This window comes from Nicotiana attenuata, chromosome 10 (genome assembly GCF_001879085.1).
Source record: "Nicotiana attenuata strain UT chromosome 10, NIATTr2, whole genome shotgun sequence".
Classification (NCBI taxonomy): Eukaryota; Viridiplantae; Streptophyta; class Magnoliopsida; order Solanales; family Solanaceae; genus Nicotiana; species Nicotiana attenuata.
In genome coordinates this window covers 28409437-28422565 of record NC_031998.1, presented here as the reverse complement: position 1 = coordinate 28422565, position 13129 = coordinate 28409437, and the positions used below count along the sequence as shown (strand labels likewise).

Here is a 13129-nt window from a genome sequence, read left to right as displayed (position 1 = left end):
TTTTTTTTTTTTTTAATATGTGTATATTCGGATATTTACCGTTTCGAAACAACCACGCCGAAGATTGTCTACAACTTGCATCAACATTACGATCTTACAACTCTCCCTAGAAAATGTGAACTAAATCCACAGTTCTCAAACATAGAGAAATTATTTGGGAAGATAGACACTTTATAACCACTTTATATATATATATATATTCTATGTTATATACAAAAATTATACAAATTTTGTACACTTTTCCGGCTACTAAGTGTAAATAATTTCTGACACGGGTTAAAAATGATAATACCCAAATTATTTAGCAGAGCGTAAATGGATTCTCAAATTTCAATGGCCCAATACCATTCTAATGGGCTATTAATTAATTGTTAGTGTATTTTGACGGGCAAAGATCTCTTTTCGCCCGCGGCCGAGCTATTTGTATCTTGCAGCCATAAAAATATATAAAATTTATAAGTATTTTGAACTATTATTTTAAGAGCGACTATACGATATAAAACTGTATGGTTTTCTGGACTCACGTTAAAATTTTGGGCCTTCTTTTATTACTAGTGGGGTGCTGCCCGGGCTAAGCCCGGGCCCAATAGTTCTTTAAAAAAGTTGTTACAAGAAGCAACAGTAAGCAAAATAAAAGAAGCAATAACGTTTCACAGTAACAACATTTGAGATAAGTCCAACCGTTAAGCTTCTACTTTTATTCTATAAGAATCTATTGTTAGGATTCTACATCTCGTTACTGAGATTTTATGGAAAACTTGCATATTATGCCTGTATGGAACAGACTACAATAGTTATGGCTGATAACTATATATTCAACTGGGTGAGACATCTACATAAGTGGATAATACCATACATTATTTCTGCAATATCCCTGTTTCAAAATTTGCATCGTTGCCAAGGATTGTATTGGAAAATTTCTGCCTTTCATCAATACCATTACTTACGATAACCGCTGCCAAAAAAGCTAACAAAATCATAGACAGCTTTGACCAAAGATTGGTTCTACCAGAAGTTCTGTTGTGTGCAATAACATGCTTATCGATGCTAGAAGTAGAGTGCTCATTGGACGTCAACTTTGATTACAACCTTTGTACTGCAAACACAATACAAGTAAGCAAAAGCAACACATCAGTAGAAGTAGAAGAGTCCTTTGCAAACATGGAAAGAGGAAGATGAATCTTAACCGTTTAACAACTGCTGAATCCTAGTGTGGAGACAGAACAAGAAAGTGATGTTAACCAAGATTCTGAAGATGTACTATTCCTCATATCCATGTTATACTATAAAAGATTCATCCTTTATGTCTTTGTATTCCCTGAATCTACATACCCTGAAAGAAGGTAAAAATTTTATTCAGCAAGAGAAGATATTTGTCACCCGTATCAAAAGGGACAAAGGGTGGAAAAGAAACAAACAAAAACGAAATCACATGAAGATTTTGTGATTTGGAAAAAGAACCAACGAAAGAGAATAAAAGAGAGAAAGAGAAATCTACAGAAAATGTGAAAGTGTGAAGAGAAAGAGAAAGAGATCTCTCAGAAGTAAGTAAAAGGGTTGTTAGCTGCTAGACTAAAATATTGTACAATAAAAATACATCAACTTTCACAGTACAACAAAAGTTCATGTAGGGAAAAGGTACAAAAAGGAAACTAACAGTTTGGAGCAATATGATAAAGGAGATGATGATCATGAATGAAATGAAACGGCAGTATTTTTTTTATCAAAAAATTAATGAGAACCATTTCAACTAACATTTAGCATTGTTAAAAAAAGTTTATTTGGATAGTTAGAGATTTCATTTTTCTATTTTTTTTAGTTCTTGAAATTCAGCAAAGTAAATCTAGTATCTTCCAAACATCATCCTCGCTACTGCCTTACCTCTTTCAGTTTTTAATCTTAAAGTAGGACCACCCCAGAAAAGCAAATTTTGACCTTTCTGTATAAATTTAAAGTGAAATTCTATAGCCAATACATAGCAATCAGCAATGAGACAGAAGGTAATAATAGTATTATGAGGTTAAACAATTTAAATATTTAGCCGAGGCCAAAAAGCTTCCCCTGAACTCCAATGTCTGCTATATTCACATGGGATATAAATTCCTCTAAGGAGCTTTAATCATTTTGATTTTTAAAACTTGCTATGACATGTCTCAATTAAACAAGGTTATTAAACCAAAGAGGTGTTTGCTCCAACTAATAAACTATTGAATATGTTCGCTCCAACTAATAGAATGTTGAATATGCTCCTATAAAACTTTACAACTAACATCAATACCATCAGAACATGTTGGGTCTATAGTGTCATACATTAAATAAATTGAGGGAACTCATTTTTGGGGAGAATGTAGTAATTGAATAAAAGAGACTAAGCCGTTAGCTTCAGTCCTTCCTTTTCAAAGGAACTCTCAGGAACTTGCAGTACATCCCTTAGCCATCGTACACCAGGAAAACTAAACAAATTATAGAAAATTACAAAAAGAGATAGCAGCAAGAACAGTCAGAGAATCAAAATTAAAATAAAATCCAAGCAATCTGATTGGAAGCAATTTCAAAGCAATGGATATATGAGAAGAAAAACGTTGTTGTAATACCTGAAATTTGTTATATTGAAGCAATAATTAGAAAAACTTTAATGAACGCAGTATCGCAACTAAGAATCTTCCGTGAACATTGTTCACATTTCCAAATTTTATTTAAAAAGTTTTCAGAAGTACATTCATCAGGCTGAAATTACAACTAAAGTTAATTGAAAAACGGATGATAAAATAAGAGAACTAAATTTTCCTTATTAATAACGATATCTGAGCATAAATTAGACCTACCGCCATTGTTGTCCTTTGCGACAGCACTGTTGATGACTCATATAGTGGACGCAATACTTCGGGAACACTCCAGGGCTGGAAAAGATTATTAACAGCATTTTGTCAGAAAATTGAGAGGGAGAAGAAGAGTCTTATGTAATTAACAAATTAACATACCTCTAGATCCATATGGTCAACTATGTGAATGATTGAACCACCCCTCTCACAGGGTCGTATCAGATACCCACTTGGAAGCAGTTCTGCTCTCACGAAATTCTGCACCGGTGGCATGCTAGGACCATTCTGAGTGTTGTTTAGTGATCTCTCACATACCTAGAGTTGAAATTAGAGCAATTCATAACATAAGTTAACAAGGAAAAATGGACAGTTACCATTTCTTATTTGGTCTGTTTACAAGGAATATAATAACTACTGACACATACCACAAGGCTACCATCTTCCATAACAGATGTATACCGCATTAACCAGAAGTCACGAGCTGGTGCCAGAGTAGTAGGTGCATAGAGCTGAAACAAATTACAAAATTATATTCAATGAAAAATTATGATACGCACATGAAGTAAAGTAGGACCGGATATGAATTTTCTAAAAGTAACCTGCATGTATAGCAACTTAATGGTTCCACCGCTCTCAGTAGACATCACATGAGAACATCCACCGCTCAGCAATCACGGAACCATGATGGCTGATGTTTAAGGATCCCAGCAACCTTGATTAAGGAAAGCATAATTACATCTTGAATTCCAATAAAAATATTGAATTGATCAAGTTATTCAGGATGACACTTACTCTTGTAGGCTCTAGACCCACAAGGCCACAATCACGTGAGGCTACTCCTGAGCAACTATGAGAAATAGCAGTGATTCCAATGAAATCCGGACCAGGCTGTAGTCATGAAAGAGAGATATTCTTAAAGATAACAGTCACATAATTTTGTGTGCATATATAGCTATTATGTAATTAAATACGGTACATGTAAGTGTACACGTGATCAAATCCTCTAAAGTGTGACAGGTAGAGATTTATCTTAAAAAGCAAAGCTTCTACTGATGTGATTTATTGATGCAATTGTGTAATGGGAGCTGCTAAAACTTAGATTTTTTATGAGCCTGACAACATAAGCGGAGCAAGATTAATGAGTAAGAAATATCTTTTTAACTAAAACAAAAGTGATTATGATTAATTGATGATTAAATAAAGAGGAAGAAAGCAAGAAAATTCACTGCAGAGAGGATTTTTACCATGCGGCTCTTTTTGCCAAGAGACTTAAGAGATAATAATGCAAGAAAATAATGCCATGAAAGCGCAAGTCTAAAATATTTACAATTAAAGAACTGTGAATAAAGGAGTCATTTACCTAGTTAATAAATTGTTAACAACACTCCAATAACTTGATCATGACTTCTATAAATTGAAAGATAGGAAAGGAAACAAACCTTCATCTCAGGCATTTGGACCCACTCCACAGCGGTTCCAATGGCCTTCGATAGAAACTCTGTAAAAGTTTCCGTTGCTAAGGACAAAAGTCTGAAAATATTCATATATCATTAGACATGCTATGAAAATTAATGCAAAAAAAAGAAGGGAATTAGACTCAGAAAACGTGTACTTACCCCGCACGGCTTGCATTCCTTGGTGGACGCTGAGCGGACAAGTTTTGCTGACCACTCGTCACCACAGATTCACAACTATTGTTGTCTGTGGTGGTAAGGGCTGCCTGCAATATTGAAGTATGACAGTTAGGAAAAACTAAGTCATCGGGGAAAGAAAGAGAACGAAACTATTACTGCTCGCATGTACTCTTTAAAATTGAAACATCGAGTTGTATTGACAAAATGAAAAGCCATATACAAATACAGGTTTTATCTCTCCCGCTGACATCATTCTTTTCAAGCGTTAACCATCGAACTAAATAAAAATGCAAAATGTTTAGAAATACCATAAAATACATCATATGCAGATTCTTGCTTCTATAGGTAGCATTTCTAGGTTATATATTTCCAAACCAATTCTTTTCCTTGATCTTCTAAGTAATCAGAAAGAGTTGCCATAAGCAAAACCCAAAACACAATCTTTAAAAAATCGAAGAAGAAGACAAGTAAGAATAGATTGCTTACAGTTTGAGTCTGTTGGCAGAAAAAGCTGTTCTCATACACCAACTGTGAAACTTGCTTCTGCAGCCTATCATTTTCCTCCATCAACAGCTTATTCATTGCTGTCAATTTTTTGTTCACGGCTTGAAGACGCGACGATTCTTTACGTTGCTTCTCTCTACATCTGCACTTGCACAATACAACACGGTAGTCATCTGAATAGTTCAATCCAATATGCATGAAAGGAAAGCAAAGCAAGTTTCAAAATCCAACAGGATAATTTTGCTGGGTACCTTCTATTCTGAAACCAAACCTTGATCTGTTTTGGCTCGATATTGGACAGAATTGGTCACTCCCGAATCAGCTGCTGACGACGGAGTGAACTGAGCTTTGGACATTCATGATATAATCTCTCCAAAGCCTCAACCTGCTCAGGAGTGTACCTCACATATTTCCGATTATCCATCCCCATTTTAATGTCTTTACAGGCCGATGTCACCGCCATCATCACTTCAATAAAAATCAATTTTGAGAACCAAAAAAAAATCACCATCATGTGTAGAAACTGATAAATATGCTTAACTGCGTGCGTGAACTTTATTCTGCGAATTTCGAAGTACATGTTCCACAAACAAGATGGGTATTCTTGTGCTGAAATTGTATGTTCAAACTGTATGTTCAACTCTATTTAGTTCAGCAGACGCTATACAGTAACATGTAAAAGATTCACAAGAAAGCCTTTTGAATGATTTCATCATAAACTATATTGTATGTAGAATGATCGTCATCACTATCTGGGTTTGGCGGCCGAATTAATATCTTAACACAATTGGAAGCTTTCTCTCTCGACAATGCAACATAAAGCTGGCCATGTGAAAATACTGATTCTCGTAAAAATAAACCAACAAAATCTAATGTTTGACCTTGTGATTTATTTATAGTCATAGCAAAACATAGTTTTACTGGAAATTTTGTTATTTTAAACTGTGCTGGTGATTTTTCATCTTCTGGTGACATCAATAGTATTCTCGGAATAAACACATGTGTGTTTTTAAAGTCGCCGCTTGCAATTTTGCGCTTATAACATGTGTTTTAAAATCACAACATGTCAATCTTGTGCCATTGCATAAATCTTCACAAGGATTCAAATTTCGTAGTAATATAATTGGACAATTTTCTTTCAAAGTTAATCTGTAGGAGGTAAACCAGCAGGATTTAAAGAATGCAAAAAAACTTCATACTGACTTTGATCATTCGATTCACATGTTTCATCAATTGCAACAAATGTTTTAGCTTCTTTTGGAAATTTGCTTATAAGCATATCATTTATTTCATTTACAAAATCATTTTTCGTCATCAAAATAACACGGGAAGTTACAGAAGATGCATCACGGAAGAAAGCATGCATATTAGGAAATGTTGTTTCAAATAATGCATTCAAAGATTCCTGTTCGGTAGTATAAGGGACAATAAATGAATTTGGAATTTCAATTTTGTTTTCAGAAGTAAGAGGTTCTTTTCCATTTCCTATTCTCATCAAATATTCACAAAAGGCCGGATCAGTTTTTGCACGCATGTTTTCTGACAATTGCAATTTTTCAAGTCGGGGCCAAATGTCAGAATATAATAAACTCTCATGAATAAAATCTTCTCTTTTTCCATTTCGAACTACTGGTAGAGTTTGTCTAAAATCACCACCAAAGACAACAACTTTACCACCAAAAAGCACATTAGTATTCAAGAGATCTTTCAAAAGTAGACCAAAAGTTTCAATCATTTTCTTTTTTGCCATCGATACTTCATCCCATACAATTAATTTTGCATCTCGAATCAAACAGGCAAGTGAACTTTGTTTGCTAATATTGCAACTAAAGTTTTCATGAATGTCAATGGGAATTTTGAAACGGGAATGAGCTGTACGGCCACCTGGAAGAATCGAAGCCGCAATTCCAGAGGTTGCTGTTGCTAGAGCAATAAATCCTTTAGATCGCACAGTAGCTAATAAGGCACGATATAAAAAAGTTTTACCTGTTCCTCCAGGACCGTCAACAAAAAAAGCTCCTGCTCTGTTTGAAGATATTCTGTCTATAATCACATTGTATGCCATCTGTTGTTCACAATTCAACTTTTGTCGCAGTAGTAGCTCTTCTTCAGTAACGATTATGTTTCTTTCGAAGAATATTTCTCTTGCTTCTTTGGCAACCTTTGAAGCCTTGAAATTTTCAGGGATAAGTTTATACTCATTAATGTTATGTCCCATCGAATGTAAGATGTCATTGAGACAGTCTAAAACTTTATATCGAACTTTTTTTGTTCCGATGTCTGGTAAAATTTTGAAGTCTTCAGACATAGAGTCCTTAAATTTCTCCCACAATTCTCTTGGATTAGCAGGATCACAATATACTAACAATGTAGCAAATAAGCGTCTCAAACTACATGGCATTTGATAACTCTCAGCTTCTACCATATATTCAGCTACGTTATTGTCACAATGAAGTAGTCCTCTTTTTTGAGTTGATTCTCTGAATGTATCGCAACGTACTTCATTTACAGTTAGTAGGTCTTCATATGATTTTGGTCCTCTTATATTCATTAATAATAATCTCAGATAATATCTTTTACCTTCTGTTGGATGAAATGTTACAACACGTCCAATGACATTACCCTTTATTCGACGGGTCCACATTTTATGTTGTGCTGACCATACAAAATATTGTGGAAATTCTTTATACAGTAGATTGAGCTTTATTGCATCTCTATTTGTTTTGTTCATATCAAAAAATTCTATTAACATTGTTTTTCTAATCATAGGATTATTCATAATTGAGTTTATACTCGATGCACTCTTAAAAGAAACAAATTGTTGTCCTTCAAGATGTAACTGAAGATGATAAACAGCTGGTGTCATTTCATTAATAGGGAAACCAAATAAGCGCCATGTAGCCTCAGGCGGTGATACTCATCGAGCAGACTGATATTCTTTTATTTCATCTACTTCAACATTTGCGTCATTGTCATGTATGTGAAATGCAATTTTATCATGTCCTTTGCAGATGTATTTATAAATATATTTAACAGCTTTAATATCTGAACAAATTTCAATATTTATGTGACAATTGAATTTTTCAAGTAAGAATGGATTATAAGGGACAACCCATAAGTTATCGAAATAGTGATCTTTGACTTTCACAAGTCCTGTGTTCCGTCTTCGATAAATTGGGTAAGAATTTTTTCCTTTTGATGTTTGATCAGCAAAACTTCTTGGATAATTGAATTTGCAACAACCATTTTTCTTTTGCATACATGAATTTGTAGGATTTAACTTACCACAAGGTCCATGCATCATATGTTGGAGAACAAGTTTATATAAGGTTTCTTCAGCTTTACAATCAGGTAACTCAGCACGAACAATATTGTCATAAGATTCTGGAGTGAGTAGTTTGTATTCATTAGTAAGTATAATAAGGAAATGAGCATGTGGTAAACCACGTTTTTGAAATTCTATAGTATACATAAAAGCTGCAACTTTTTCAAAGATATTTCTTTTTAATATATCTGATTTTAGTTCTTCTATCTTTGCTCTAAAAACTCGACTAATTAAATCAGGTCTGTTCTGTGCTTCGTCAGTTGGTAGCAAGTGCTCTTTTATCTCGGGCCAAGATGGGTTACAAGTCATCGTTATGAATAGATCAGGTTTTCCAAATTGTTGTACCAAAGAAATAGCATCCATGTAGCATCGACGCATGTCTCTTGGTCCGCCTATATAAGTAACAGGAAGGAATGTTTGCTTTCCTATATTTGAAGCGTCTCTTTCTCCAAGTCTTAAAACATCAATGAGTCCTTGTAGCATTTCTATCCTAAAGAGATCTGGATTGAATGAAAAAAAGTCCAATCTCTGTGTTTCAAGTTTTATGTGTTCATCTACTGAATATTGTTGGAATAATCTTCCAGAATGCAAAGTTTCATTTGTTTCATCTTCTCTCATTTGGAATTTATAACAGTAATATTCACGAAGAGAGATATTATCTCTTTTTCGTTTTTCTTTTTCAAGATTTTGAGCTTCCATGTCAAGGTATCCATCAACAGAACACATATTTCTAATACTTGGTAATTCTTCGTGTTCACAATAGGCTCGACGTTTAGAAGTATCTTTTGGTTGTATAATTTTTTTAATGCCACAGTGCCATCCACTTTGACCATATGGAAACAATAGTGGATACTGTAGCGGATCATAACATCCGTAAGAGTAGTTCACTATTTGAGATCTATTGCTATGAGTGTAGATTCGAATATGAGGTGCAGAACTAACTTCGGTGATTTCTCTTTCAACCCATATCCCTGCAACTTCTGATGTAGTAGGAAGATTGTATACACGTTGATCCAAGCCTGAGTCAGATTTAAGTGCAATATTGTAGTTCGATAGATTTGGAACATCTATTAGGGATTTTAAGACAGTAGAATATGGATTAATTCTCAGTATGTTCATTAGTTTTTTGACTATTGATTCATGGATTTTGTCTGAGAAAGCCATTCTGTTAGCTAACTCGTTATCGTTGTCGTAGAAGTATAGTTGTAGATTTCTTGCTATTCCACTCGGAGGGAGTAAATCGTTGATAAAATGATACATCTTCCCTTGAACTCTAAATGTATATATACCACGATTTCTTTTTGCTAATTCTTTGTCAAAATTTACACCAGGTGATGTAAATGCAAACATATTATTGTATGTTCTGATATATGTTCGAAAATGTTTACATTCTTCGGTAGTACCTAAATATAAATTCTGTAATTCAGCAGGCATCTCATGTGAAACTAACTTGATCGAACTATTGTTACAGCAAAATCCAAGTGGTTCATATTCAAATATTTTTGGCACCACAAAATTTACAGTTAGGCACAGTTTTCAAGGGAATATAATCAGATTGTAATTGACCAACGTATGAACAACTTTTTTTTGTGAGTTATAACCTGTATATTTAGGTATCATTAGCATAAAACTACAAATTAGGTAATATACAACACTATCATAGTAAAAGATTGGGGCAAACCTTTTTTTCCAACCATTCTTGAGCTCATACTATTGTTTTCATTACATGCATGTGACGTTGAGCCTAATGCCAAAAAGTAATAAATTAGCAATAATAAAGTCGTTATGTATCGTAGACATATAACTCAATGTTGGATCCTTGATACTTACCTATTTCAAAGGAGTAGAAAGGATAAGTTATATTCTTTTGCTTTTGAATTGTAACCGGCAAAGCATCAACGTGAGGCTCGTTGGCTAATAGGGGAAACATCACACATTTAGCATCATTTAATTAAACTCACATGCAAAGACCGTGAAGTGACACTTCTATAAAAAGTGAAAGAACAAAAGATGTATTCTAACCTGTTGCTGAAGAGCCCACCAGAGGAACAGTTTGTTGCTGAAACTCAAATGCAGCTACAGTAGTGCCATGGAAACCAACATTGTCGGACAAATTACTTCTTTTTGACTCTTGTCTTTTTGTTCGTCGTTGTAGTAATAGTGCTTTTTTTTTCGGCAGATATTAATCTATACGTTTCATGTCGCCTAAGTTTCATCTCAGTTTCTGACTTTGCTGAGCAGACATGTTTGTTCTTTTGGTTAGAAGTCATTAGTCCTACAGAAGCACAATTATGAGAATTAAAACACAAGAAATAAGTGAAACTAGCTTGCTGCAGAGGTACCAGCAGAAACGAATAGCAACGGGATTAATCACTTGTTAATAAAGAGATAACTGTAACTTACGTCAAAATCATATATAATATTTAAAAAAAAGTTGTTGAATTGCATGGTTATTCACACATACGGAAGTTTTGATACCTCAAAGTGATCATTTGAAAGAAGATTAATCAAAGAAGATTAAAATTCCTAATAAGGAATCCGCCACAAGAACTTTTTCATACACTACTATACTTCAGAGAATTCTAATAACAAATTTCACTACTTTTCTTTGTATATTAGATATGGTTAAACTTTCACTTTACAAAAATTGCAAAGAGAATCAAATTACCCTTCGCTAAGGAGATTTGACGGTGAAGATCCTCTCCCAAATGAGGTTTATTCCAATAACCCTATCCATGATTTTGTTGGTTTAGCCAACAGGTTTGTCACTTTTTTTGTCTTCTACAAAGTCTTAATTGCAAAATAAACAAATTAATGGAAACAGAGAAAAAATCAGAACCCAACCTTAGTTTGTTTTCACCTTTACTGAAGAAAAGGCTAATCAAGCGAAAACCCGGAGTATCTTTTTGCAGAAGATCTGAAGCTTTGAACCGAGGAAAATACAATAAAGCTGAAAGAGGAATTTATGAAGAGGGTAAAGAAAAGCACGAAAGAAAACTTGTACCAAACAAAAGCAGAGCAAAGAATAAAGAGATTGGAAGCGGTGCTTTCTACCTGGCAGATTAGGGTGTCAAGAGAACAAGAAATGACAAAGATACCCTTATGATGAAGCAGGCATGTTGACCATCAGCTCCTTGCTTATCCTCTCTTATAGTATAGTATGAAGAGGGTAAAGAAAAGCACGAAAGAAAACTTGTACCAAACAAAAGCAGAGCAAAGAATAAAGAAATTGGAAGCGGTGCTTTCTACTTGGCAGATTAGGGTGTCAAGAGAACAAGAAATGACAAAGATACCCTTATGATAAAGCAGGCATGTTGACCATCAGCTCCTTGCTTATCCTCTCTTATAGTATAGTAGTAGATATATCATGTCTAAACTTGTAAAAATAGCACGGTATAGCCAGTTTTCGGACTGGTCAATCAAAAATAGCCAGCGTTTATCAAGTCAATAAAAAATAGCCACTATTTTGCTGCAATAGAGGCCGGTCCAGCATAATATACTGGAGTTCGGTGCACTTGTGTATGAACTCCAGCATATTATGCTGGACCGGTATACTTTGCTGGCTCCAGTATAATATACTGGAGACTGGAGCACCGGTGCTCCAAACTCCAGTATATTATACTGGACCAATATACTTGCTGGAACTCCAGTATATTATGCTGGAGTTCTAGTGTACTTATGCCGGAATTCCATCATATTATGCTGGAGTTCCAGCATACTTATTCTGGAACTCCAGTATAATATGCTGGAGTTCAAGTATACTTATGCTGGAACTCTAGCATAATATACTGGAGTATTTTCCGGGTTTTGAATAGTGTTTTCGCTCAGATTTATTTTTATATAAAAAGTGGCTAAATTTCGATTACTTTTGAAATTGGGCTATTTTTGAACGACCAGTTGTAAATCTGGCTATTTTTAAAATTTACCCCTAAACTTCCTTAAATTCACGCATGCCTAACTAATGTTCTTTATCCTCGTTAGCAGTCAAAGGCTATGTTGAGAGAGCATGAAAAATATGAGGAAACCAAAGATGTGAGAAAGTTTCTTCCCCCTATCATAGCCGGCTATTTAAGTAAGGAATTTTTACCTCCTATAGCAAAGGTTGATACCTTATTTATTTTAAATAAATATTATTTTAAAAAATTATATTCCATCGCTACCTTTTGATTTTTATAGCCAAATATCTATTTATGGTCATCTCCTACCCTTAAGCCATAAAATACGCTTTTTATTATTTTTCTCTCTCATTCTTTCAGATTTTTCTCCACCATCTCTCTCTCTCAACGCCAGTTTTCTCCATGAATACAAACTCATGGATTCTCTCTCATCCGTTCCTCCGTCAATCGTTCTTCCTCCTAGAAAGCTTCTCCGGTACCACCACCATCAACGGCGAATCTCCGCCCTTTCTTTTCACGCCGAGCCAAAATCACCGTCTCCTCAATTCCGGATGCCTAGAAGTTGTAATAGAATGATGTCTATGGTTGTTTGTTGCAAATTGTATAATAGCTAAATTAGGATCGTTTTGTGTGGAAACCAATCCCTTCAACAATGGCAGGTCCATCTAGCTCATGGTCGCGAGCTTTGATACAAATCTCTCCTTACACTTTCTCAGCCATCGGAATCGCCATTGCGATTGGCGTTTCAGTGCTTGGTGCTGCTTGGTAATTCTTCATTTATCTCGTTTATTGCTCTCGCTAGAGTTAGAATCGCGGCCCTCTCGACGAGACGATATTAGGGTTGTTCTTGAGCAAAGACGACGGAGTTTAGGGCTGAGCAACTTGAAGATTCTGTTACCTTTTTTTAAATTGTATTTCAATGTATCTCGCTGTATTCCATGAATGTAT

At 34.8% G+C, this 13129-nt stretch overlaps 2 protein-coding genes and 1 pseudogene across 2 annotated transcripts; all 3 read right to left on the bottom strand.

The window, feature by feature from the left end:
* On the bottom strand, window positions 858-5512 carry LOC109233670 (annotated as a pseudogene).
* Window positions 6105-7385, bottom strand: LOC109233668 (ATP-dependent DNA helicase PIF2-like). The gene has a single exon (XM_019399542.1). It carries the CDS (start codon window positions 7383-7385, stop codon window positions 6105-6107), a length of 1281 nt encoding a protein of 426 aa, XP_019255087.1.
* Window positions 7878-9545, bottom strand: LOC109233667. The gene has a single exon (XM_019399541.1). It carries the CDS (start codon window positions 9543-9545, stop codon window positions 7878-7880), a length of 1668 nt encoding a protein of 555 aa, XP_019255086.1.

Coding starts and splice junctions, on each gene's coding strand:
- LOC109233668 (XM_019399542.1), bottom strand. CDS start 7,385: ATGGTAGAAGCTGAGAGTTATCAAATGCCATGTAGTTTGAGACGCTTA.
- LOC109233667 (XM_019399541.1), bottom strand. CDS start 9,545: ATGTATCATTTTATCAACGATTTACTCCCTCCGAGTGGAATAGCAAGA.